Source organism: Pleuronectes platessa, chromosome 7, assembly GCF_947347685.1.
Source record: "Pleuronectes platessa chromosome 7, fPlePla1.1, whole genome shotgun sequence".
Lineage (NCBI taxonomy): Eukaryota > Metazoa > Chordata > Actinopteri > Pleuronectiformes > Pleuronectidae > Pleuronectes > Pleuronectes platessa.
Genome location: NC_070632.1, coordinates 12,382,942 through 12,410,843, shown reverse-complemented (window position 1 = coordinate 12,410,843; position 27,902 = coordinate 12,382,942). Strand labels below are relative to the sequence as shown.

The following is a 27,902-nucleotide window of genomic DNA, read 5'->3' as shown; positions in this document are numbered from 1 at the left end:
TTGAACATCCATTCACCACACGCTTATCAAGCTAGCCGCTGGTACACGCTCAAGCCAGGGACTCGTTTACGGACTTGGTCGGTGTGTCTTTCCACCCGCTGTACTGCAGTAACCGTATATATTACCTGTAGTGTCAGCTGGTGGACATTTCTAACTGGAAACACACTTCCCCGGGTGGAGCAGCGGGGACTAACGTGTCGCGTGATGGCAGAGACGCGGAGGTCAGATGAGCGGTGGGCTGTCATCGATAGTGTCCCACCGACGCTTTGACAGCCGTCTGTTGATACCCTAGCGCCGGTAAGACGGTACGCTGTTGCCGCTGCGAAGGGCAAAGATGATGTTGTTGTCCGGTGGGTGGTGGCTTTGCTGTGGGTTTGTCAAAACATGGCCGATGATCAGGTAGCGCTAAAGAGATTGTGCCTCCCGCAATGCAGTGAACGCTAAGTGGCTTTTCTTGCTAGCCCTGCTCTGCTAGCTTAATCTCAGCTAACTGCCGCTCGCTGCCGGGGTGTGTGAACGTGTCGAACACATACGTGCGAGCAGAGTCGCTGTTTTAAAGTTAAGCTAGGAGCGTTAGCTAAGTGAAGCTAGCTCTATTAGCCGGAGGGGTGAGGGGGCTGCTCTCCGCACTGTCAACAACACATGCCCCTGGAATGAGTCTCCACTGTTGTTACTGACAGCAGGTTATTGTTTTTCCACAGATCGACTATTATTGTAATCATGCCTGGGAAACTGAAAGCCAAGATCGTGGCAGGGCGTCACTTGCCTGTGATGGACCGAGCCAGTGATCTAACTGATGCTTTTGTAGAGGTGAGTGGAGGTGCTTGGTCAACCAGGCTTGTTGACATAGAGATCTGTGACAGCATATACGTAATGGTTCAGTGTGTAAGTTGTAGGTAAAAGGGATCTATTGGCAGGAATTTAATATATAATAAACCTAGTAATGTTTTCACCGGTGTTTTCTTTAACCTAGGATACAGCCTCTATATTTACATATTTTATATTTCCATTGGCAGCAGGTCTTCTCTATGGAGGCTGCCATGTTTTTTTTCGGGTAGCCCAAACATGACAAACTAAAAACCATGTCAACTAAAGGCTACCACAGGTTATTTAAAATTTTTGGAAGGGGAGGGTGAGGTGAGGGGTATCTGACAACTTCAGATGTCACAAAATTCTACACACTGCACCTTTAACTTTTGTTATAACTATGTCAGGTACATCACCATGACTCTAAACAGAACATTGTGCATTTAAAGGATTTCTCCTGTGCCCTTTTTATTTCCCAGGTTAAGTTTGGAAACACAACGTTCAAAACGGATGTATGTCCAAAATCCCTCAACCCACAGTGGAACTCGGAATGGTTCAAATTTGAGGTAAAGGTTGATATGTTTTTAACGCATCACACAGACCCTGTTTGGACCTCGTATTAACATCTGTCCTGAGATATCCGATCACAAAGCGACACTTTAAAAAGTAAATTATGAGCACTTCTAACATCTGCTACACTCTAAGCCCTTTGTCTTCTTTCCCTTTCTTTCTTTTGCTGACTAGGTCGATGATGAGGACTTGCAGGATGAGCCATTGCAGATCACAGTGTTGGACCATGACACATACAGTGCTAATGATGCCATAGGGAAAGTTTACATTGACATTGACCCGCTCCTGTGCAATGAGGCCGCCTCTGTCATCTCTGGCTGGTTTCCCATCTATGACACCATCCACGGTACGACAATTGACTTATAGGACTGTGATAATCCCAATGTTTGTTTATTTCCCACCATATGTATTTCTGTTCATTATTTGCAATCAGGAATTCGAGGGGAGATCAACGTCCTCGTCAAAGTAGAGCTCTTCAATGATCTGAACCGCTTCAGACAGTCCTCCTGCGGGGTTAAGTTCTTCTGCAGTACGTCTGATTTGACTTTTGGTTCACAGCTGTTTGTAATATAGTTATAGAGCTGATGTTTCTGTATATGTTCTTGAAATAGAATGTCTGAATAGAAGGCTTGGCTTGAAATTCTGTCCCTAAGTGATGTTTATTTTAATTTCTACATGACAGCCACAGCTATTCCACGATGCTACAGAGTGGCAATGGTGCACGGCTTTGTGGAGGAACTTGTAGTGAATGAAGATCCAGAATACCAGTGGATCGACCGCATTAGAACTCCTCGCGCCTCCAATGAGGCTCGTCAGAGGCTCATCTCTCTTATGTCTGGTAAGAATGTTCACTGTGATCCTCTTTTCATGTCAATGTGCAAGAGAGGAATTTATCATGCACTTCCATCCCACTCACCCTCATGTGTGTTATTACCATTTAGGCGAGCTGCAGAGGAAGATAGGGCTCAAGGTACTGGAGATGGGTGGGAATGCAGTGGTGGGCTATTTGCAGTGTTTCGATCTGGAGGGAGAGTCCGGCCTGGTGGTCCGGGCCATAGGCACTGGCTGCACACTGGACAAAGTCAGCTTTGGAAGTGCCCCGAACACCAACACACACGTGCACCCAAGCACAGCCCCTGCTTCCAATGCCTGCAATTCCCCTTCTAAGGATGGAAAGGAGTGAGTATGAACCAGTAGCACATGCATGAACACTGCTTTGTTTTATACTCCATTGTAAATCTAGTTTGTGAAGATGGAGAAAGAGGATTGCAGTGTGCATGAGAGGGAGACTGTGTGGAGGAAATAAACTGTATGTTAGTTTGTGTGTAGTCTTGCAGTTACTCCTGTGTGTGTCTCAGTATCTTTTATTCCCCTATTTGTAGTTTGTGTGTCTATTTATTTGTTGTCCCATGAAATTAACAGCACATGGCATAACCTGAGACACACACATGTACAGTACACACACACCCATCCTCAACCCCTCCCTTGTCCCCTTTTGTAGGCTGCTCTTGCATGGCTTTTCAGCTCTACCTCTGCATGTTCGACTGCTTTTAGTGAGTAACGAGTGCACGTGTTTCTGCTCAGCCTCTAATAGTGTGTGTCCCTTCACTGACTTCTGTTGTCCTAACCCTGAAAGCTGAGTTTGTGATTTCCTCCTGATACTGTAAGCTGCATGTGTGCCTCTTATTTGCATTTATATCTGTTTGAGATGGTTTGAATCAGGCATATAAACACCTTTTGGTTATGGCTTTAATGTCACCCTCATGTTACCTCTGAGGTTTAAATGAGAAAACAAGTTTTGATGATGGTTGTGAATGACTGGAAATAGACAGGTTATTTACAAAATTAAGCTCGGTGGGATCGAATCTGGTTTAATAAAGGTTAGTAAATAATTACAGGTCAGTCTTTTATCACAGAGTTCAAGATTAAGTCTTCAGATTGCTTCTTTTGTCTGACCTATAGGCCAAACTAAAACATTACACAATAACATAAAACGGAGAGAAGCAGCAAATTGTGACACTTTTATTAACCATTCCACCGTCAATATTGCTGCTGTTAGTTTTCTGTTGATTTACATGTATGTGCCTGTTGCTCTTTGCTGTGTTTGCATTCCTGCTGTGTATGTTTGCGTGAGACTGAGATCCGTAGCTGAGAGCTGTGCATGCATTGCCTTCTGCTTTCACATGGCTTTAAATGGAATAACAGCGGCAAAGAGAGAGAGAGAGAGAGAGTTAAAAACCCTCTTTTCTGTTCTTTTCCTTTGTGTCTCTTTTGTCACTCTGTTGCGATGGTGTGGTGTGGTGTTTGTTGTTGTCCATCTCTTTTCTTCCTCTCTCTGGCTACCATTCGGACCGGGATCCTTTCTCGCTGCTTGTATTCAAAATCACTCCTCCGTGCTCCTTTCTCTCTCTCTACGTGCTGATCGGCCCAGGTCTCCCCTTGCCCACGGATGCCGCTCCACCCACAACAGCCCAGTGCATTCTGCCTGCAGCTCCCAGAGACTGTCCCAGAACTTCTCTGTCTCTGTTCCAACACTCATCTTTACTGGTACGCAGAGCCAGGGGAGGTAATAGATACAGAAGGCAGAGAGGAAGTTTAAAGAGAAATAGATGTTGCCTAAGGAGAAAAGTTAATTTATTTTTGCTGGAGTCTGGAAAGTTTGACAGCCTCCTCATTGCGATATATGTTATAGATAGAGGCATCGAGGCACACCCTTAAACCTTTATTAGAAATCAGCCGGATGTGATACTAGTCCCAAAATCCCTCCACCTATCCCTTCTAAGGACATGAGGGTGGAGTGTTATGTTCCAAGCTGCTCAGTTCTTCATTTCAATTGGCTGTTGGCACACAACATTTTTTTTACGGTGTGGCTTACCCCTGAGGAAGTGCCTGGTCTCCCAACAGTCACCTGACCTTTGCTTCACTCCACTGGGACACGTGCTTCAGCTCATCATCCTTTGTTGAATCTGACCTTGTGGTTTGCCACCTTGCTTTTGTTTTGTTTTTGTTGAATGTCTTGTCTTCTTTGTGTCTGATATTTTTTTTGTTGCTTTCCCACGCTTGCTTTTTTTTTTGTCCAGCCATCTGTAGCACCTCACTCTTACCTAACCCAGACAAAACAGTTTGCAGGTTCAAAATGTCAACACTGACCAACTCCCATATATGCACACACACACAAATGTCATGAGGCTGGCGTGGTGACTGATGAGTGTGTGGGCGTGTGTGTCATGTTCTCCTGGCAGGCCGGTATTTGCTGAGGATCTGCCCTCGTTCTCCGGCCCGCCTACCCCTTTCAGAGTCCTCCCCACCTCCTCCTCCTCTCCTCCCCCCTTCTCTCCATCCAAGCCATGCAGCCGCCAGTCCTCATCATCAGACACAGACCTCAGTTTGACGCCCAAGACGGGTAAGAACACTTGGCCCTGTCCCCAACCTTCCCATTGTCATACCTCTCCTCCCCAACTCATTCTGGTGCTACTATGGTGGTCGATTTTGAAGTTATTTTTTGCTTATTTTCCTTATATGTTTTTTCATGATTGAGTTTAATATTTGAATACTGTAAATTGCATTTTTTCATATTTATTTAGCTGTGTTCCATCCTCCCTCTTGTCTTCAGCAGCCTGGTGTGTATTCTCTCATCACAGTATTGGATTTACTTATTTTTATCATACGTGTAATAATGTGAAGACACACCAGGTCTCTGTATTAGTTCTGATCCCTTGTTGTTGTGGCATTAAATTGAAGCACTGTGTCTCATGAGGGGCTGTTGTTGATCTACGGTCACTTCTTCATTAGCAGCTATTATGGTTAATTATTGATAAAATGTAAACCAGAGCCTCTCTACCAACCCCTCAGGAGGGGACCAGCAGCCCACTTTCCTCCTCTTTTATCCCACTCCTCTATTTTTCTTTCTCTTATTTCCCCTTCTCTATCATCCACTTTGTTCAGCCTCCTGTCTACTTCTGTCACTCTTCTCTATTCTGTCCTTCATTTCTTTAACAGCTGAGTATAAGTTGACTTAACAAACCCACCTGCATCCTTTGCATTGGGGATGAACCATAGACTGTATATAAAGATGGACAACGCGTTTGCATTTCCTACTGTTTTACAAAAATTAAGCTCATATATCCCGGATACATGTTCCGCCATCATTTGCTTTGTATTGACGTAATTTAGAGCCACAGTCTGCACAGAAGTGATCATTATGTGGAGCCATACACAGATACACACTAAGTCTAGTCATTCTCAGGTATCATTCATGACATTTTGCCTGTTGTAATAGCATCAAATAACTGATTCAAATTAAACTAATTGGAAAAATGAACAATTCGACAAGCATCAATGTGAAAACGTCAGATAACCTTATTTGAGAAGCATTTATGTTATGCCCTCGAACTTTGATTTTTGAATTTGGTAAATGGCCCAACCACTAACATGCAGGTAGTGTTTATGAACTACACTGCTGCCACAAGGGGATGATTAAGATAATTTGGCTTCTCTTTTGGGACTTTTAATTTCGTCTGTCTTTAATATACAGTTCATGGGATGAACCAATCCAACATTTATTCTCTAAAACCGCAGCTCAGAATATTAGCTGGTATCAAGTCCTGAGTCAACACCAGTCGCCTCTTTTATGCGATGAAAGATCAGCATATCGCCCTCCCAAAAATCTTTGTTTACATAAGGTGAGGTTAGGTCAGGGATGCTGTGACACTGAAAGCTAATTTGTTAATCTACAGTTAGCAAAGTAATGGGGGAAGAATGTATTTAAAATGACACTGGCATAAAAACTGTATGCAATGTCACATGTTAAATACCCGATCCACTAAATAAGGTCAGCATTTATGTTAAAACCGATTCAGCCTATCAAATTGAGGCATCGCCCCCTTTTTTCTCAATGCTGGTTTCCCCTTTTACCTCATCACATCCTTCATAACCTTGTTTGTAATTTATGTTTCTGCTCCATCTCCCCATTGCTCTGCCTCTCCATTCTCAATTCTGCTCCATTCTGTTTTTCCTCTGTGCAACCTCCACTTGTTTGTATTTAACTGCTGGACAGTGGAGATCCAGAGTGTGAGATGCAAACCTGGGTTCTTCCTCTGCCCCAGCTCCCCAACCCTCTCCACAGCCAGTCTGTCCCTTCCTGGTTCTGTCTCAGTGGGCTGCAGTCTTGGCTCTGCCCCCAGAGCCAACACCTCGCCCCTTATGTCCTCCATCCAATCAGACACTACTTTGCTGAGAAAGAGCGTGTCCTTCACGGAGGACCTGCTGCTGGCAACCTCTGGTATAGTTGGACTGCTGTGTGTCACCAAGTAATAGAACGTTATAACAGTGCTGCTTTGGCATCTGTTAAAGGCAGGGAATCGACTTGAATGTTGACATCAGGAACAGTAACTCAATATGCCTGTTATAACTGCCCTCAGCCCATTGTTAATACATCTGTTTCTCGTATAGAGTAGGCTAGTCTAAGGATGAGGTTTATTATTGATGCAGGTTTATTTATCTATCTCAGCATAAGGTGTTGTGCACTGCTCCAGCAATTGCTTTCATTAGTTTTGTCACTAAAGCATTAATACTACAATGTAATACCAACTTACTGTTTGACTTGGCATATTAGTCCTTTTGACATTTGTGTTTAAAGAGATGAAACTACAGCCGGACTCTCCTCTGTGATCAGGTATGGGCAGTGCCGGGAAGGAGGCGGGGCCTCTGAAGACCCTTCTCAGACAACAGACTCAGACAGCTCTTGAACAGAGGGTAAGATGACTCATTCACACATGCTCACAAGCGTATTTACTGACTCACACCATGTGTAGACATTTGAGACTGAATTGGAAAGTAAAAAGAAAGTGACATTTACAGTGTTACTGAACTTAACATGGCATTTTGTTCGCTAAAGCAGAACTGAACAACTTTTGGCCTTAAACCTTTCTTTACAGTCTCCACACTTATTGGTCCCTTCTAAGCCATGCATTTACCATGTTATTCTCTGTGCCATTGGGACGGGAATATAATTATCTTGGTATCCAATCTCCAGAGTACTCAAACTACGTTATAACAATGCAATGCCTTGCAACGTTGCATCATTGTTATAGCTTTTGGCAGTTCGCGCGTTCAGTATAACTTCCAGAAAACATCATTACACCTACAGTATACATACTTTTCTCTTCCCCGCATATATCTCCAAAGTGGTGTTGACAACTTCCTCAGGAGCCAGCTCTGAGGGAAAGTACATTCATGACAAAACAATAATACCACTCTGAACCGCTACAGGCATGAAAGTTGTATGTTGCCTCATTAATTAGCCAGAATAAACACAATCCGACACAGGTGATACTTTGACCTGCAGTTTGTGATGCATATCAGTCCCAGATGCCACACAAGGCACATGTTGCTTTCTTGGTGAAAGATTTGTAGTTTACACTGGTGAGGTGGTTACATGTTCAATGGGGAATGGGTCTGAGTAAGAGCAAGTAATTTTCCCTTTCTTTGTCCTCTTGTTCACTTGTGCTACTCAGGGAACATCCTCCTCTGGGTTATTGTTAAACGCCCGGGTATGTCCCATCAGTGTGAATTTTTTTTCTCTCCACCTTTCCTCTTAACATCCTGACCAGCCGATGGCAACCAACCGGTCCTGCACAACTCCTAACCCGTCCCTCCTCTGCTGTTTGTAGATCTCAGAGGGGCAGGCTGGGGCGTAGCGACGCAGCATCCTTTACGTGTCCCTGTGTTTGCTATGCCCCCGCTACACTCCAAAGGATTAACAGACATGTGGGGTTAAGGGCTGGGAGGCCAGGAGTTGTGTTCCTTTCAGTTTTGAAAGGCGTACTTGGCTGTGCGTGTGTGTGTCCTCTAGATACTCATTTCGGACCCTCTGTAACCAACTTCTTTTCCAGAGTCTGATTTTTGGTTTCCTGTGTCAACAACGGGAATGAGCCCAGTCATCTCATCACTTCATTCTTGCCTCTTTGCTCCGAGTGGAAGGAGCTGTCAGTCAAATTAGAAGCTCTAGATTCCTTCCTAGAGTAATGGACAAGAAAGAAAGTAATAGTAGTCCCACCTGATTTCTGACCTCAGCCATTCATCACACCTGCATGATTGATAGTCACAACATCCCTCAGGTAGATGTGGTCAAAATAGAATGAAGACCATGATGCTAACTGTCAGTTCAAGTGATTCTTGCTCAATTTGCATGGATTAGCGTCTCAATACTTAAGTAAAGGAAGAGGACCAGTCTGTCCAGACCTGTCCTGTAAGTTGACTGAGAAGCATGTAAAAATCCTGCTGCTCAGCCGGGACCTGCTGTGTCTGTGGGTGCCCTTCATCTGAAAATCCAAACCTAAAAACGCATTTATATAGATTTGAAAGGATTGAATAAATCACTCAATAACTAGGCCTCCTCAATCACTTCCAGATCTATTTGAAATGCACAACAAATGTAGGCTGGAGTAGAACAGATGGGGATTCCTTGGGGGTAAACCCTGCATGGGGAAGCACCATCACACTATCCTTGCTGCATGTTTGCACATTTCCTGAGACTAAACATCAGTTACAATCCAGTAGGTAGCACTTGAGACTTAGTTACTTTGGGAGTAGTTATTCGATAATATTAGTAAAAATATACAGAAGAAGTCCAGAGTGTGATTTCCTCTGCTCTAAGTAACCAAGCTTGTTTTCTATCAGCAGGAGTTCCCATTCTTCACTTTGACATCTTTCCCTCCCGGTTTTCTGGTCCATGTCGGCGGAGTGGTCAGCGCTCGCTCTGTCAAACTACTCGACCGAATACACAACCCCGGTGAGTTCACCGCACACAGGCCAACAAAGTAGCTTGTCTCTTGTCCTGTTAAACAAAATGAGTTCCTTCCTCAACCTACAGTGTTGTGCGAGTGTCCAGTGTCGTTGCAAGTGGTTGTTCGTTAATGCTGCCTATTATCATCAAGTGTTTTCTCGTGTGGGTCCAACTCCTGATCTGTTTGATTTGTGTTGCGAAATGATGGTGAAAGACTTGAGTGATGTCCGAGTCCAAAAGCAGGTGAAAGCTGTTCCTGTTCAGGCTGATAGGCAGATAGGCTGCTTCTTTATAGCTTTATAATTGTGTTTAAGTGAGGGTTATTGACAAAATAAATTAATGGATAGGGGCAACTTTCACCTCTTAATAATTTGTAGTCAGTGCTGGTCAAGTGATGGCTGTGTGTGTGTGTGTGTGTGTGTGTTTGTGTGTGTGTGTGTATGTGCTTTGGTTGAAGTGTTGTTGTATGCTGTGGTGCTTCCCCCGTAGATGAGGTGCTATAGTGGTGCATGGCTCAAGTCTGTTGCCTGCTGTATCTGTTGTGTGGCGTTGTTGTTGGCTGCAGGTGGCGCTGTGGTGAAGTACTTTGATGTCTGATATATACCTCCACCCCGCTACAAGCTTTTTATCTGTGTTGAAATCCTAATTTTATTCGATTACCATGCAAGTTTCTACCTATTAAAGGTGTTGGACCATCCAAGTCCTCAGTTATTCTGCCCTTTGACTAATGTGAATTAAGGATGTGTGAGAAAGGGGAGTGCTCATGATTGTTGGCTGGGTGAGGATAATTAATTATATTTAATGGTTAAACTTACAGTATTTCTGTTTGAATTAGGGCAAACAACATGGTTTTACATTGTTTTCCCTGTTCCAAACATTCTGAGGAGATCCCTGTTCACTGACGCAATGCGTAGAATATATTTTTTCAGCTACAGATCAGATATAAAAGTGTCCTGTGGAGTTTTAACTGAAAGTAACTCTACATAAGGGTGCTTTTATGAGTGGGTCCCTGTTTATTTATATTATGCACAAGTATGCCTACCCTTAAATGTGATGGGCACAAAATCGTTGTCTTTTTTGACAATTGGTGACGATAACCCACTACCATTTAAAATCTTAATATTGTAAATATTTTTTGCAAATGTCACTTTAGGAATGTTTGATAGCACAACGGTCGATGCAATGCATCTGGCAAGAAGTTATGTAAACAAGAGTTGTTTGAATGAAAACGCCACACGGCATCTTCTTAAGTTAAGAGATAAACTGCTACTGCATGATCTTTTTCTCTTCACCTCAAGTCCTTTTGTCAAAATTATCGCTAGGTCTTAAGCTTTTTTTCATCTCTCTTTTCCTCTTCAGTCTCCTTCTTTCAGATTGTGTTCGTAGACCTGAATTTAGTTTGTGTTTGGCCAGTGACTGTGCAGTGCTGTCTGTCTTTGCGTAGTGACTGTGGTGTGCTGCTGTCGTGTCATGCTTGTTTGTTAGACTCTCTTCTTTTCTTTTTCTCTCTTTTCTGTACTAACGGTGTGTTCTGGCCCAGCCTTGGGTAACACGCGCTCTAAAAAACTGCTAGACTGGAATAGTATCACTGCAGGTATTTCCCCCCTTTTACTGCTCTCACCCACAGAAGAGATGGCAGCTCAGTGAAGTCAGACCTCTGTCCTCTTTAGATGCACATAACACTGACGTTTAAACAACACAGACCAGGTAGCCTCTATAACCATAAACTAATTAACATTGAATGTTTTGCTGAAAAATGCTGAAATCAGTGAGCTGCCATTCTCCTCTCTTTAATCTGTGTGAGTGTATGCTGGGCTGATTTGAGCATGCGCTGAGCCCCTATCCCATCCAGTCTGACCTGCCTACCTGCCGCCCCCCCCACCCAGCTCATCCTGCTGCACAGAAGAGCTGTAGCTCTTCTCTAACGTCGTCCCAGCACTGTTTTCTAATGCGTCCTGTATCGCGTTGTGGTGAAACCTGTCTAGACCAGAGGAGGTTTAGGAGGTTTGCTCTGTGACAAAGAGCCACTGACTGGGCATGTGCATCCCTAACTCACTGGGCCGTATTCATACTGAGAGAGAGAAAGTGAAGGAGAGATGGACGGATGGATGGAAAGGCAGGTTGATTGGATTGGTTACAGTTGAGGAAATTTAAAAGTGGATGGGGATGTATGATGGGGTGAAAGGAGAGATTGGACCTGAGTACGGCACGATTCTCTAACTTATTAACTAGACCAGCTTTGATGGACTCTGGTGAATGAATATGGCCCCTCTATGCCCATAAGTGTGCACATGGTCATGAGCGTGCACGTTTTGTGAGCCTGTGCCTGTGTGACATGCTGCTTCTGATTTAAAAGGAGCCCACCCCTTGAGCCTGATGCCTGACCATCAGTCATTACTCTTCATCTCTTCAGTTTGATCACCAACCCTTTACCCCTTAATTCATTCCTCTCCCCGTCTCACCGAGCAGCTGAGTTTCTCTTTCCGGGGCTCCTTCAGCATGTCATGTCGAGGAGTCATCGGGTGCAGCTCAATACTCTAATGTAGCTTCCTTTATTTGTATCAAATTAGTGTTATTAAACGGCAATGATTTTACTCTGAAAAGTTAATGAGAAGCCTCGTGAGACTATTGAAACACACCCATGGTTTAGCCCCAGTATGATGAAGGCTCGACCCCTTTGACATAAGGAAGTATTTTAACACACAAGGCACAACAAGGTCTTTTATGTAATTTCTCCATTTCTGTACTTTAAGATTTTTTCCTATACCAGACCAAAACACACCCAGTAGCAGGTGGCTTTATTTCACACCTGTATCCTTTCTGTTAGTGCGACTGACTGAAAGGAGTCATAGAGAAGAGAGAGACAGGTTTTGGGATAGTGTGCACTTCAGGGATGTCGCACACAACTAACATAACCAATGACTTTGCCTTCATCATCATAATTGTCATAATTTTCATCCTCAAACCCTTTTTTTTTTACAGAATAATAGTTGTTTTTTTGCTTGCTTTGATTCACAATTTACCCCATTAACCATCAGAAAGTATTAACTGTACTGTTTGATTCGTCAGTTTTTTTTCCTTGTAAGTCAAATCAGTCAGATTAGAGATTAGATTCAGACTATCCCCTTTTCTTGTGTTTGTACTCGTCTCAGCAGTGGATTAAGTATTGCTTTTCACTAGACTTAAGTGTTAAGTGAGGTTTTGATTGATAATTCAGTTCATTTAGACATGATGTGTGAACGCTGTTTGACTCAGAGGTTCATGTTTTGCAGATGAGCCAGAGACTCGAGACGCTTGGTGGGAGGAGATTCGCCAGGAGATCAAATCTCATGCCAAAGCTCTTGGTTGCCATGCTGTCGTGGGCTACAGCGAGCGCACTAGCATTTGGTGTGTTGTAGTGAACACATACATGGAGAACTACTGCACATTAATCCGTTTGCGGCATCTCTTTTACACACAAGGTTTGTCCTGTTCTCATGCTATTCCCTTCTTCTTAACACAGTGAGGAGGTGTGTATCCTGTCAGCATCAGGCACAGCAGCCATCCTGAATCCTAGGTACATGCGTGAAGGCTGCCTTGACACCGGAAACACCGAACCCAGGTTGTTTTTGTGTGAATCTCTTTGGATGCTATTTCAATGCAATGTTTTGTATTTTATTGTAAATATAATGTTGCGTAATGTGTAATGTATCTTAACTGAGTTATGAGACTCATACCAAGTGTGTGTTGTTCCAGGTTTGATGAACCTTCTCCTCCAAGCTGTGGTTTCTGTCACATCCCATATGACGAGCTCAACATGCCATTTCCTGCCCAGCTCACATACTGTTACGGCTGCAGACGGCAAAAGGTCTCACTTTACTTCTTTGTATGAATTAAGACATGCTGAGGACATATTTGGTTTTCCGGAGAACAAATTGGAGTTGATTTAAGAAAAAAGAATTGCTAAACGTTTTTTACTCTTCAAGGTTCCTGATGTGCTTTTCACCACAATCGACATGCCATCTGAAGCAGCTGTCACAGGGAAGGGCTGCCTCATCCAGGCCAGGTAAAATACTTTGCAGTGAAATCCCCAAAACCTGCTTAAAATGACCGTGAGAAAAACACTTGTGTTTAAAGAAACAATCTCAAATCTACTTTAATAATAATCAGAGCAACAGAGGATTATTCATCTCAGCTAGATTCCTGAAGTTCCCTTTTTTCCTGCCTCAGCAAGTCCTATCTGGATCTTCTACATATGTTTGTTCTGGACATTTTATTAGGGGGCATGCAGGAAAAGTAAAAAAAAAATTCTAGAGCAACTTTTTCATTTCAAGAAAAAGTCTGTACTTCAGTGCATGTGGGAAAGCAGCTACAGATATTTATCATAGTGATGTAATGCCAATATATAATGTTTTCTAGACTGTGTCGTTTGAAGAAGAAAGCCCAGGGTGAAGTGAATGCGACGGCCATCTCCAACCTACTGCCTTTTATGGAATACGAGTTGCACACTCAGCTGATGAACAAACTGAAGCTGCGGAGCATGAACGCTCTTTTTGGCCTACACATACAGATCAGTGTCGGCGAGAACATGCTCCTGGGTCTGGCTGTAAGTACATTTTAGGTCAAGAGCTATATCATCCATGCATGTGTTCTCTGCAGCTTGGGCCTTAAAATGTGTGTGTTCAGTCTGCCACAGGAGTGTACCTCACAGCTTTGCCGGCACCGGGGGGAGTTCAGATTGCAGGGAAGACCCCTGGCGACATGAGCAATGAGCACCACATCCTCACCATCCAGAAAAGGATCAACGACACTATCGCCAAGAATAAAGAGCTTTATCAAATTAACCCTCCGGTAAGACGCACAAAGATTTTGTGATTAAGTCTGAAAATCTTCCCCCATTATGGCAGGTTCTCACTGCGAACTAGATTCAAACAATGCTTCATTATAACTCCACACTGCCAAGGGATTACACTTTTTTATCAAAACAAATAAGCAGGTCTTAGTTTTAGGATCTAAAACAAGTTTTTAACAAATTCTGAGATAATGCTGGTCTATTTTGACATATTAAAGTGACCTGTTACTTTTATCTGTACCTGTGTCATCTGATATGTTATATCAGATGACTTTACACTATAAACATATTCATTATTTAACATAAACAGACCCATTCCACTGTGAAGTATTTCCATTACTTTGCATCAGATTCTCTCTGTTTCAGTGTCAGTCATGCAGTATAGTCTGTTTTTTGTGAATCATGATAAACTTACCCCTCTTGTCTTTCTCTGGTCATTAAAGAAATTATTTGCCCTGGACCCTGAAGTGTTCGGCGGCATAAACATGGTACTGAGCACGCCAACTTTTTTTGCTGTGAGACGCAGCAAAGCATGATCAAATATTTCACTCTTATTAACCGCAGAACTACACCACCTTTACCATAACTGAGTAACAGCTTTTAACTGGGGAAGTTTGGGAGCAGGACGATATGTAATCCACTCCATAGTCACCTCGACAGCAAACCACTATAGACTCATTGTATCTGTGTTGTATTTTGATTATGACTATCTATCCTGCCCATTCACACACTCTCACCTGTGTATTTTTATTGTGTCTTTGTTTGTGTGTGTGTGTTTGCACTTCTTCTTATTCTTCCGAATTCATATATTAACATCAATCGTGTGTGCGAGGTTCCAGCTGATTGGATTATTGAGTGAGAGAGAGAGCATGTGTTGTGTTATTAACACAGTCCTTCTATACACACAGTCTATACAGATGTGAGATGCAGAAATGGGCTGCTGTGGTGACCTGGTCCTCACACTGACAGCCTGTTAGCTGACCTCCTGTTTCCTTCTGCTTGCAGGAACTGACGGAGGAAGTGGTGGGTTCTCCGATCCCAGAGCCGAGGCAACGATCTAGACTTTTTCGCTCGCACTCGGAGAGCTCAGATGAACTGTCAGAACTGGACCTGTCCCATGGCAAGAAGGATGCCTTTGTTCTGGAGGTGAGTATCTACAAGAACACATTATATATTAATTTGCAACTTCTAGGGTAAACACGTCATCTTAAGAACAGAAAAGAAGACTATGGCTATATATCCTACAACTTGACTGTATTTCTTGCTGTTTTCTGTCATCTTCATAGATTGATGACACTGATGCTGTGGAGGACATCCACTCCCTCCTCACTGATGCCAGTCCCCCGTCAGGTATGTGCCATCCATTCACTCCACAGAAGTCGAAGTGATTCCCTCCACATGCTCAGTCCGGTATCTCCTGATTGGTTCAAGGCTCAAACAAATGTCCATTTCTCTGCTTCATCTTCACTGTTTCATGTCTCCAGGTTTCTACAGCTGCAACACTGAGATCATGCCTGGGATTTTTAACTGGACTTCAGGAGTGCAGGTAATACTTTACCTAAGAATTGTTATATTTTGGATCTACAATCTGTACACAATTATTGTAATTTTGAGATCATCTAGAAAAGATTACTGTGGCCTCATTGGGAAAATGTATTACTTTATGTGATTTGTCTCTATCTTACAGATGTTTACATCAGTGAGGGTCTTTAGGTTGAGTAATGCCAATCTCACTAACCAAGGCTTGAACAAGATCTTCACTGACCTATGTGAGAATCTGCTAAAGGTGAGGAAGATGTGACGGCACTGTTTTTTTGTGTGTGTGTGTGTGGTTGTGTTTCATATGAGGAATCACAATCATTCAACCCTTTTTTTTGTTTTTTTCAGAGTTTTTACTTCAAGTTGCGTTCCATGATCCCCTGCTGTCTCTGTCATCTCAACTTCACTGTAGCAGTGCCAGAAGAAGAACTCATACAGGTAAGACTTATCAGACCACAACACCTCTGTGAAATCCCTTACAATAAAAGGAGGTTAAGTAAAGTTTACTTCCACGCCTCTCTGTCTGCCTCCCAGGTCGCAGTGACGGCAGTTGCCATGACGTTCGACAAGGAACAGATATTGGAGAAGCCAGGAGACAAGATTATTACCAAAGGTTGGTCTGCTTAAAGGTTGCTTTTGGAGGAGTAGGTGATTTTTGAATTTGCTGACGTCCACACAACTCCAGACTTTTTATTTTTGTTTCAAAAGCTGTTATAAAATGAAAACGTAATGATGTAGATGCAGCTTAAAACGGTGGGCTGATTGTGTGTGTACCCTTTCAGGATGCATCGAGGGTGAAGAGCAGCTCCAGTTTTCAATGGAGTTGTGCGCAGACTCATCAGGCATCAGCACTCAGCAATTATCCAAAATCTCAGGTAGCCTTTAACCGTTCTCTTTTTTTATTTGCTCCCTGACATCCTCCGCTACCCGTGCCCAGTTTCACTAACAGGCATTGCCCATCTCCTCCACTAACACTTCAGGTACAGTCTCTTTACTCACCCCAGTTGCAAAACTCTGCCAAAATCAGCTGGTTGTGGTTCGTTCAGGAGGTAAATGAACTGCGATGTTGCCCCCCTGTGTGTCCTGTTTTTCCTTTGAATTCAGATGATTAGTGTGTTGTTGTGTAGATGAGTTGCCTTCCTCCTAAACATTCGGTTGAATACAGTAAGACAAGAACAGAATATACAGTAGATAAATCCTGATGAGTCCTGCACAGGGTTGGGTACGGGTAAAAATGAACTGAAGGCGGGAAGTGCCTATGATCTTTTCCATTTTCAGGAGAAAACCAACATTTAAATGATAATTTGGCTTATATGAAGCCTAGTCAGCCGTAGGGATTTGTTTTATTGTTCATGCGTATGACACCACCGTTGACTTCAAATAACTTATCGCTACCAACACCCAACTAACTTGAACATTAAAATGGATAGCATTAAGATATAAGTAGCCAGTGGTTAATATTCTGTCAGTAGCTTTCCTGCTTGTAAAAAGTCCCACAATAGCCACAAGCTAGACACACTGTCATCGTGAAAACACATAGACAGGTGCTGCGACAAGTCACACATACTTTCCCAAGAACACAACTCACCCACCATAACGAGAGGTCAAGGAGTCCTGTCTTTGATTATGGGTGACGGGTCAGGTAGCAGGTCATGTGTTAACAGCCCATAGCTTTAATGGACCCGTGCAGGACTCAACTGTAGATGTACAGAACATGTTGATTCTGTATGGTTAAAACATTTGAACATGTTTGCTTTCCATTGTGATTTAGTGAAAATCTCCATAAGCTCCTCTTGATCTATGTCAAGTGCAAAAGTAAACTGTGGTTTGTGTGTTTGTGTGACAGGTGTCCCGGAGAGCACCAACGTCTCACCCCGAGGTAAGCCCACTTCTTGACAATAATCTCCCTCTACCCCACCTCCCTGCTACCAAAACAACTACACTGCCCTTTTTTTCACTTTTTATCCTTTTGTCTCAGACAAAGGTATCCTGCACCACTCCCAAACCTCATCCACTTTTGTTTTTTTTCTGTTCTTCTGTTTGTTTTCCGTGTCTTGTTTTTTGTTTTGTTTATTTTTTGTTTTTTTTTCTGTCTTGTTATTGTTGTTGTTGTGTCTGTGTATGTATGGGCGTGTGTGTGTGTGTGTGTGTGTGTGCGTGCGCGTGCGTGTGTGTGTGTGTGACTTGGCGTGCGTGTTTTGTGTGTGTGTTCTCTCCAGCTGCCTCCGTTGATTACGGTTCCTTTGCAGACAGATGCAGCACCTGGCTAGAGCTGATTAGGCTGAAAGCTCACACCATAAGACGAGGATCAATTAAGACAAGTAGGAGGACACAGTCTCTAGCACACTCTGGTGATCATACCCACGAATACACAGTTTCACAAGCAATCCCACACCCGCACAGACACAAACTGGCACACAAGCTAGCAAACACTCGCATATCCCGCCATGCATGCCGCTCGGGGGCGGAGCATCGTAAACCAAGCACCAGCTTTTGAGCAGTGTGACAGTTAAAGCCCCGCCCCTCAGAGGGATCCCCAATCAGCAGCTTGGCTTTAAAATCCCCGTAGCCATGGTAACAGCAACGTAAAGAAAAGTGATTTCTTTTTTAATTTATTTGTGTCTAACCCAAATAATAACCAATAATGACTATTGCCGGAGAAACTCTTTTGATTGTGCTCTGCATTTGCATTTCTGAATCTGCATAAGTGGGAAAAAAACTACATGATTTAAAAAATGTAAACCAAAAAACATAAGCTAAAACTAGGGCGATATAGCCTAAAACAAATATCGCAATATTTTTAGGCTATATTGCGATACGCAATATATAAATCGCAATATTTTGCATTATCCTCTAAATCACTGTGCAAATGTTAAATTCATAAAGGTCCAAAGGAAATGGCTGAGCTAGCGGACATTAGCATTTCTGACTCTCCCTGAATGCACCTCTCGGGAGATATCTGCGTACATTTAGGCTTAAAACATGGTGTAAATGACCTGGTTTCGAGTCGAATATAAATGTCGGGGCTTGCCTTCTGATCCCTGAGCAGCTGTGGACCAGAGGGAAACTCTGTGTTTTCACTGTTCAACATAGTCACTGACCGGCTGCTTCACATGAACGCGCCTCGCATCTCACAACACTCACAAGCGTCCACTATCGCTGGAGTGTAGGCCTTTCCCTCTCTCCATGCTCTCTGGGTCTCTTCCCTCATCTCCTGATACGAAAAATATGCATTTTCGCTCAAGAGTTTTCTGGATGGGCGGGGGGGTGAGCAGTCTGCTGCGAGAGGGGCATGCGAAGAGAGAAGCGAAACTCTTGAGAGAATTCATGCTGACGGCTTAAAACGTCCACCTGACAATTTAGACACGATAGTCACTATATTATCATTTTAATATGTTACGAGCCGCGATACATCGAGTGTATTCTATATATCGCCCCCCCCCCCCCCCCTTGATAAAACACACAAGGCCCGATTGCTAAGACATCCTGCAAGAATCGGTGTGATGTTCACTCCTGTGCACAGTAAGTGAACCACAGTCTAATGTGTAGCTCTGAAGGTTCCTGGATTGATGGACGTACGCCACATCACGTGAATATGCATCAAGATGATGGAGCATCTCTCACACTCTGCTGGCTCATAAACGTGTGTGCTCAGCTCGTAGCTGTCTTTGTCCGTCTCCATTTCTCAAGCCTCTTCCACAAATGCACAAAGACACCAATATGCTCTTATGTGCTGTCACTATACTGCAAATTCTGTATTCACACACGTCAACTTACACAGCTGTGCCCAGGTCTGTCTGTCTGTCTGTCTGCAGACACTGTGTATATGTCTTGTCTGTTTGCTTACAACTGCATGACGCGCATGGCAACGCATGTAACTGATTGTCTTGGCACCTCACATTCAGACCATTGCATGTACAGTCACTCATGGATCTAACACACTCGGACAACTGACCTGCTCACATGTCAGTGCACTCACACGTGTTGCTCCTGCTGTGCAAATGCTAACAGGATTGCGTATTTGCACGGACATTGCATATTCACATTTCTTTTGTGCTTCAGAGTTCATATCAGCTTTTATTTTTCCATTATTATTGATTCTTTTTCTGGTATCTCCATTTTTTTTTTGTCCCTTTCTCCTCTTTTCCTCCCTTTTTGTTTTCCTTTCACGTTTCCTCTTCCGGACCTCTCCTTGCTCCCTTTGCACCTGCAGTCTCATCTTTGGAGCGCAGCAGCCCGTTGCCTGAGGGACGCTCTCGCTCGCTGCGCTCCAACCGCTCCTTCGGAGGCAGCTCGGTTACGGTGGTGAAGATGACGCCGCTCTCCTTCCTCCCCGGGACACGCATCATTAAATATCTTGGGATCATCAACATGTTTTTTATCAGAGAGACGACGTCATTACGGGAGGTATGAGCAACACAATGGCAGGAGATCCCAATGTATTTTTCAAAATGTAGACTCGCCTCCAAACTTGAAAGGTACGCGTGTGTCCTCTGCAGGAAGGTGGTGTTAGTGGCTTCCTGCACACTTTCATAGCAGAGGTGTTTGCGATGGTTCGAGCGCATGTTGCAGCCCTGGGAGGTAACGCAGTCGTGTCCTACAGCATGAAAGAGTGTATGTTGATGGAAAATCCAAACAAGAACCAGGTACTCCACAACACTCATTCACATTCTAAACACAAACCTCTTTCTGAACACTTAAAATACTTTGAAGAAACCCTCCAATGGGTTTATTTAATGCCAGTGCACCACTTTATTTGATCATCGGACCTGACAGTGTGTGTCCACGTGTTTTAATCTTGTCCAAACTTTCCCCCTCTAGGCTCAGTGCCTCATCAATGTTAGTGGCGATGCCGTCATCTGTGTCATTGAAACGGATCAGGAGCCCATACACACAGCAGTAGGTCCCAGACAGACCTGTAGTAGCGGAGCTGATGGGACTACATGACCCTGAAACGCTGCACCTCCCTGCGTCTGCAGGACGCACAATCTGAGTGAACAGGACCGTCCAAATGAGTCACTTATGTCTGCCTTAAATCTCTGTACAACATCCAGGGTTTGGCCACCAGTAACAAAGAGCAAGTATTCACACACTCAAAAAAATTCAGCATGTATTAAAATAGAAGTGTAGGATATTTCTCCTCATGTTTTATTTGTTTAAAGAGACCATTTGTACAGGTGATCAGAGAGTATTTCAAAACCCTTCGGTTAAACATCAGCCAAAGGACCCCTCTACATCCAATTTCCACCCATGTATTACAGCCGTCCATATGGCCCACAGCTACAGTATATCGGCCCATTCCTTCTTTCTGTGTGTCGCACGAGTGACATGAGAGGCAGCTAGGAGTATCTGTCCGTCCTCAGATCACAGGGGTCGAGAAATGGACTTGCCAAAAGGGACACGGTTGTAAACCATCCAAATGAATAAAACACTGTCAGCCTCTCCCACAGTGTGAGACTCTGTATCCAGTGACGTGCACATCAGAAACCCATCTGTCCATTACTAAACTGACAGATTAAGGCTATGTCCGGCAAAACGAGTATTTCAATTTAAAACAATAGAAAATGAATCTGTCTGGAATATACATTTTGAAGCTAATATCCAAACAATGAGGGTAAACCTGTGATGCAGTTTAGATGTTTAATTACTTTTATGTCCAAATCTGATTTTGTATGGATTTTTAAGATGGATATTCTCTGTGACAGTGTCTGTTGTCAGTCCAAATTTCCTTAAATGTGTCAAATAATAAAGCCACAACCTTATTTCTAAGGTTGTAATCATGGCTTGGTTTAAAAAAAGTAATGATTATAGGCATAATGTGCACATATTTTTGTACGGTGAAAATCTTTCTTTTCCAACAGCCATTATAATGAATTTTACTCACTGTTTAACAAATTAAAAACAGTTTGTGTTGCTGAAAAGCTAATGGCATTATGTATATGCACTTACATGTGGGAGACGGTTATAAATGAAGCAGACAGGCAGCCTTAGACACATACTGTGGCCTTTTGCAGTCGAGCAATGGCATTTAATAGAATAAAGTCATAAAGTCATTTGGACTGAATTACATCTGTAACTGTTTCATTTTCTCACTCTGTGTCAAATTATACATCCTTTACCGAGACCTGATGCTTTGGCATTCCCAAGTCCTAAATAATAGTCCTGCTACTGATCTGTTCGCCTCCGACACTCATGTCCAATGCTGGAAAAGAAAGCATCTCCTTGTGTAGGTGCCACCTGAAAATAAACCGTGTTCTCTAAAATCAGATTTTAGTATTTTTGTAACATAAGACTAAAGACACCAACTGCTCTCTTTGCATGTGCAATGATGTTTTGAATCACTGTGTCAGAGAATTGGTGGTACTCTCATCTGTTCGTGTGATCAGCAGTTTGTGACAAGCTTCTCATTTTTGTGTCGAAAACTTGAATGTACATATTTTGGATGCTTTTGTTTTCTGACTAGCAGCAAGCAGACCAACTTCATATTGCCATGAATCTGTATGCTCGCCGTGTATGTCTTACACAATAAAGTCACTCAAACCGAAATGAGGCTGTCATCATTGATAAATTCCCCAAAACAGGGATTAAGTAAAAAATGAACAATCTGGTTTTGATGATAATAATTGACTGTTTTTTTTATATACATGATTGAAATTGAAATTTCAAAAAATAATTATAACATATATGGGGTGGTTACAAATTTCCCTCAGTACCAGAATAACAAACATTAGAAGGCACATTGTGTGTGAACAAGAACAAAGTAGAGAAACTGAGTTAGACTTTTTGACCAGTCAGGGCCTTTTTTTTTCTAGAAATAACATAAAAAAACACCAATAAGATAAATAGATTGTTAAACAGCACCATAACAAAAGGCTGTGATAGAGAAAGAGAATGTTGAGTCATATACAAACATTTAAAAGTCATGCAACATGTGGGATCTTCGTGATACATGACAGCGCACCACCATTTGATTTCTGATCCGTCTTGGGAACAGGCTCGGTCTTGGCAGTGAGAATAGTGCAGATAATCATGGCAATAGGGACAATCATGCCAGTATGTTTATATACCATATCAAGTGGCACTCAGTAGCATCAGTAGTCAGTAGTACTTTCAGGTGAATATACTTGTCGTAGTAGTCTTCTTATTGTTCTTCTTGACAGTATTCAGCCTTAATTTCATCATCTACATTCAAGTCCCTGTCAGTTAGTAGTAGTAGCAGTAGCAGTAAACGTATCTGTCCCTTAGGCGTTCTGGTTGCTCTGATGGAGCCTCTGGTAACTTCGGTGTGCTGCAACGGATGGTGAGATCATTTTTTGGTCTAAAGCTGCTCGTTCCACATGCCACGTTTGGAGTGAAAGAAGTGGAAAAAGTTCCTCAAGTAGATCCTATCCACTTCCAGTTTTGACTTAATGATCCTAGAGCAGAGAGCAGAGGTACAGTATTTGGGTTTGGTATTAGGTTCAAGCGTAAGAAAAAACATGAAGGGAGGAAGATTGCTGTCAATTGGCGCTCTGACCAAAAAGTTGAAATTTCGAGAAGAAAATCTAAATAAATCAGACGAAGATATTTCTTTTGCATTTGGAGAATAAGCTGCCAGTGTTCGAACTCTGGGGTTTCTCCAACTGAACAGGTAGTTTTCTGCACAGTCTCCTGATACTGATCATCACAAGTGCTGTGTTTATTTTGTAGAGGCAGCCATGTGTGGCCATGTTATTAGATGGACATAATACATTACATTACATGTCATTTGGCTGAGGACTGAGAATCGAACCGCCGACCCTCTGGTTGGAGGACGACCATCTTTAGGGCTGTGGTTACAGATATAATATTAAATGAAATAATTGGTTTCAAATGTCAAACTTATTTACACATCCAGCAATTATTAAACTAAATTAATATTAGTTTGGCATCAAGTTTTTATTTTTGATCTCATATCATCTCCAGATTGGTGTTGACCTGCCTCACCATGTTCAGTCGCTAACTGTGGCTGTCGGGCTTACAGTGCTGAACAGGTCGTGTATTGTGGCTTGTGACTGAGATGGGTGAAAGTACATGCAGTTGGTGGTACCAGTGAGCTGCATTACATTTTAGCTTTAGGATTTATTGCAGGACTGTTGAATAAGATTTAGCAAAGTGTACCTAATAGATTTGCAACTGAGTAATTTGCTGTTTATGAGACAAAACCTCAGCAGGGACCTCAAATGTAAGGAGCATCACTGCAGATGTTTTCCCAACAACGATGGAAAGTCTAACGGTTGATTTTTCTTTATAAAGTTACAGTGAAGATAAAAATGGCTGATATGGGAATACAATTTTAAAGATAAAAGCAACAAACAAAAAGAGTATCTGTCAATTTTTATTGAGTGAGTAAACTGACCTGTCGAGTAGCTCCCAGTCTTCCCCTCCCCAGCGGTCCGTATATTCTCTGGTGTTCATTCCTCCCACTGCATCCAGATCAGACTTATAGATTCCAAGCAGACCAAAGCCTTGCACCTCCCAGAAACCTGCAATCCACACATTTACATTCAAAATGTAACATTTACTAAATCCACACCTAATCTTTAAAATGCATCATATTCACTTCAAGGTCCAGTGTGTACGATTTAGGTGAAAGGATTCTATCGACAGAAATTTAATATAAAATAATCCTCGTCATTTTGTGTTTATCTAAATTATAAAAAATATGTTCTTTACCCTAGAATGGGACCTTTATATTGAAATAGTTTATATTTACATCAGGTACAATTTTTCTTGTTCTAGCCCAGACTGGACAAACTAAACACCTTTTGAGTTTTTATGACAACTGAAGGTTACCACAGGTTCTGTATCTTGTTTGGAAGGGGAGGCTGAGGTGAGGGGTATTCAGCTGCAATAGGCAACTTCACCACTAGAAGTCACTAAATTCTACACACTGCAACTTTAAACCAGTTGGTACCCTGGTTTCATTTGTACACTGATTTTGTCCAACACCTACATACTTTTTTTGTGTCTGCTGTGAATGATGTGAGCTTAGAGGTTTTACAGTTTCTCATCTCCCCTCTGGAGTCACATGAAGTAGTACGAGCAGTGGTAGAGTAGACCTCCTGAACGGCTCAGTGGTAACATAAAGAAACAAGACTAGCGGAGCAAATGCCGAAATTTCTTGGAATCGCAGTTTAAATGGTTAATCCAAATCAGTGTTTTTTCTGTCTGTTATTTAGCTGGATTACACCAATATTAGAGAGCGAGAGGGAGAGAGAGACTCCTGCTCCTGCTTAACTGTATTAAAAGACATATGATGCTAACTTTTTTTTTATTGAAGAGAAACACAAACATTCCTTGACAACATCACAAATTATATATGACAGCGCTAAAGACAAGAAGAAAAAGCTTGGGGCATGATGATAACTTTTAATGTCAAATAAATTGGCTTCCTTTTATTAATGTGCATTTTTTTATGTGCATCCCTCAATAGAGTAACGGTCATTTTAAAATGAAACTAGAGATGTGTATATCTACCTCTGGCCTCCAGTGGTGAAGACCCACAGTCCAGTCTCAAGACGATGGGAGCAAAGGCCATGTGTCCCTCCACGGAGTGTTTCCTGATGCTGTCGATTATGGAGGTAGGGAATTGGAGGTGGAGGTCACAAAGAAACACTATGCTGTGTGGATCCTGAGGGAAGATGAGAGAGTGGTAGATATTTTATTTTTATTCTATTCAAGTGAATTAATTGTAATTATTTTACTGCTGAGAGTTGTTGCATCACCTACTTTTATAAGGTCGATTCCTGCTTGCAGACCAGCAGAGCGCTGGAAGTTTCCACTCAACTTCAGATACTGGTACCTGATACATTCCACACACGCTGTTATAGCACATACATCATGTGTAACATACTTGGCCATAGGTTTACATTCAGTTTAAAAGGAAAACAAACACACAAATGCACAACCTGTGGAGTGACGATTTCTTTAGAGCCTTCTCCACGTCCATGTCAGTGCTGTCGTAGTCAGTGACAATGAGGTTGAAGTTGGTGTCTCCGGATTCTCTGAACACTTTCTCCATTTCAGTAATCAGCTTGTGCACCCACCGAGCCTGGTTTTTCACTGAGAGACGTAAATAGGCAGATAGATACACAACATTAAAAAATCACAGCTGTCAGCTCACTTTTCGTGAGAGGGTACATGTGTGTCAGCGTTTAGCATATCTCAACACCTCAACATGACGGAGTACGATGTAGATGTCAAAGTACCTGTCAACTGGGAAAAAAAAATTCAGCGTTGATTTCTGACATATTAGATAGTTGTCATCACATTCATGTTGATGAAAATAGAGTGAAACATCATCAGCGGTGACTGAGTTGCACTTGGTCGAGCACGTGTATCGGCAGGACCTCTGTACCCTGGTTCCATCTCCAGATTGCTACTGCAAATTTCATGGGCACAAGATGGAGCGCTTGTATTTGGGATATTATTGCTTCATTTCTGGAGAGCAGGAGATTATCTTTGTACAGTGTGGGGTTTTAAGTTTTGGTGCTGAAACTTTCTTAAAGAAATATTAAGAATTACATCTGATAAAGACTAAATGTAGAATCACATACTTGTTGTCAATAATTAACGTTTAGGAGCATAAAATCAGTGTGTTAACACTTTTCTAAATACAATTTAAAAATACAAAACCTTTTCTCAAATCATCTGAAAGTAACTCACAACTGAAGCTGTCAAATAAATGTATAAATGAAAACTTTTAAGTAATGTGCCTAAAAATTGTATCGATGTAAGGCACTGGAGTCAATGTGCAATCTCCACCACTGGAAATGAGCCTGGTCAAAGGGGGATGTACAGTACCTGGAACTATGATGTGGACGGTGGCAAGAGGATTCCAGCTGAAGGCCACTGGGTTACACAGAACCAGCTCAGGTTGGTTACTCGTAGCGTAGACGTATTGTGACAGACGCAGCATCTGGCCCTTCATGTCTTTCAGCCGCAGCTCCAGGAGGTAGCGGATTCCTTTGGCTGGGTCCACACGCTTCACCACGTTAACCACTTGCACCAACGTGAACCGCCTGCAGGGGCAGAGAGAGACACAGTGACAGGTCTGCAAAATAGTTTCTCATTTACTTTAGATCAGTGAACTGATCCATTAAGTGACTGATCGCTGCAGCTCTACACATATTTTACACCTTTCTGGGACTTCATTTGAGGTATTAGTACCCTTAAGAAGATATATCGGCACTTTAAAGGGAAAAAAAACTGTCGTGTCGAGTTTATTGTGGAGGGGTAGTGGTGGGGGGCAGCGTGGGTGGGTTCGTAGGCTGGACTGGTACCGGCTGGACGGGGCTGAGAGATGAGTGTGATCCCGCATAACATCATACGAGGGAGGAAGTACGAAACAAGACATTTCGATAACATATTTCTTAGAATGGACTGAGTGAAAAAAGCCTGTGGAGAGACTGTATTACGGATAGTAAAAGCCCAGAAAATGCATTTTACTCAATACAGGCCCTTTAAGATAGATATAGTATTAATCAATTTATATAATGTAGCTATAAAAAAAAAACGGACAACCTGAAAACATGATGCTTTTGGCCATTGACTTTCACCAGTGTGGAGGCAAAACAACTCCCATTGAAATGACACCAATTTTTGTTCTATTACCCAGGTGATGTGCTGGTGCAGACACAAATACACTTACCCATTAGGTTCTTTGTTGAGTTTGTCCATGAAATTCTTGACCACTGGCAGAACCTCATTGGAGTTGATAAGCAGACTGCCAGCAATATTGCAATTCATTTCCATAGCATCTGAATTATGTGCCCGATAGTCCAGGTGGTTGATCTGGAAGGTCTGACTCCAGTGCTGGTTGACATTATTCTTTACCTGCAGGAGCTTAAGTGATCTTTTTACAATCCTCCGCTCCTCGCTCACAATTTGGGTCTTCTGAGGATTAGGCTTTGTGTCGTCTTCATGCACGGGTAAGGACCGGAGTACCTCCCGGAATTTCTCAGCAAAGATCTCATATTCTGTTTCATAGTCGTGTGCTGATTTCTCCCCCATCATGTTCTGATCTAGCATTTACCAGAGGAAAAAACAGAAAATTAGAGTGAATTGGTCTGACAACAAAAGTAACTATTTTCTAAATAAGAAAAAGGGAGAAAATACTTATGTCTTGTTCCTGCAGGTCTGGGCTGTCTAGTTTCATGTTTTCAGAGCTGAAGATAAGGAGACAAGATTATGCAACAAATTAGAATTTGATGTTACATTGTGTTTTCAGATGACACACTTAAAAAATAAACATCTTCCATGTTGGTGGATAGGACATGAACCAAAGTCAAAGTTTACATCAAATACATTTTTCTCAAAGATGTTTTCTATCGTTTGAGCTAGTTCTAT

The 27,902-nt window shown here is 42.5% G+C and overlaps 2 protein-coding genes across 11 annotated transcripts in view; one reads left to right on the top strand and one right to left on the bottom strand.

Annotated features, from left to right (window-relative positions):
- On the top strand, positions 1 to 22,079 carry c2cd5 (C2 calcium dependent domain containing 5). Of its 10 annotated transcripts, none has more exons than XM_053426782.1 (29): positions 1 to 297; positions 702 to 810; positions 1,287 to 1,373; positions 1,552 to 1,723; positions 1,811 to 1,906; positions 2,060 to 2,215; positions 2,319 to 2,556; positions 4,620 to 4,780; positions 7,052 to 7,131; positions 9,061 to 9,169; positions 12,436 to 12,550; positions 12,666 to 12,764; positions 12,899 to 13,010; positions 13,129 to 13,208; positions 13,562 to 13,748; positions 13,829 to 13,993; positions 14,438 to 14,482; positions 15,000 to 15,140; positions 15,281 to 15,344; positions 15,479 to 15,540; positions 15,682 to 15,780; positions 15,882 to 15,971; positions 16,068 to 16,146; positions 16,316 to 16,408; positions 17,380 to 17,412; positions 17,753 to 17,884; positions 19,747 to 19,940; positions 20,033 to 20,179; positions 20,355 to 22,079. In XM_053426782.1, exons 2-29 carry the CDS (start codon positions 721 to 723, stop codon positions 20,478 to 20,480), a joined length of 3,252 nt encoding a protein of 1,083 aa, XP_053282757.1. In that variant the 5' UTR covers positions 1 to 297; positions 702 to 720; the 3' UTR covers positions 20,481 to 22,079. The 10 variants fall into 10 exon arrangements, with proteins under 10 accessions (XP_053282757.1, XP_053282762.1, XP_053282759.1 ...); XM_053426787.1 differs by having other exon boundaries at positions 9,058 to 9,169; positions 17,783 to 17,854; XM_053426784.1 differs by having other exon boundaries at positions 9,058 to 9,169; positions 17,783 to 17,884.
- Positions 22,080 to 22,141: 62 nt separating this feature from the next.
- The window catches only part of LOC128444347 (beta-1,4-N-acetylgalactosaminyltransferase 3), a 28,165-nt gene continuing 22,404 nt past the window's right edge, over positions 22,142 to 27,902 (bottom strand). Inside the window, exons 13-20 of the mRNA XM_053426790.1 lie at positions 27,672 to 27,721; positions 27,205 to 27,577; positions 26,358 to 26,575; positions 25,463 to 25,616; positions 25,284 to 25,356; positions 25,032 to 25,185; positions 23,911 to 24,037; positions 22,142 to 22,948 (exon numbers count right to left, since the gene is read on the bottom strand). Of these exons, the coding sequence (XP_053282765.1) occupies positions 22,852 to 22,948; positions 23,911 to 24,037; positions 25,032 to 25,185; positions 25,284 to 25,356; positions 25,463 to 25,616; positions 26,358 to 26,575; positions 27,205 to 27,577; positions 27,672 to 27,721 (1,246 nt within the window). The 3' untranslated portion in view covers positions 22,142 to 22,851. The remainder of the gene's footprint in view (positions 22,949 to 23,910; positions 24,038 to 25,031; positions 25,186 to 25,283; positions 25,357 to 25,462; positions 25,617 to 26,357; positions 26,576 to 27,204; positions 27,578 to 27,671; positions 27,722 to 27,902) is intronic.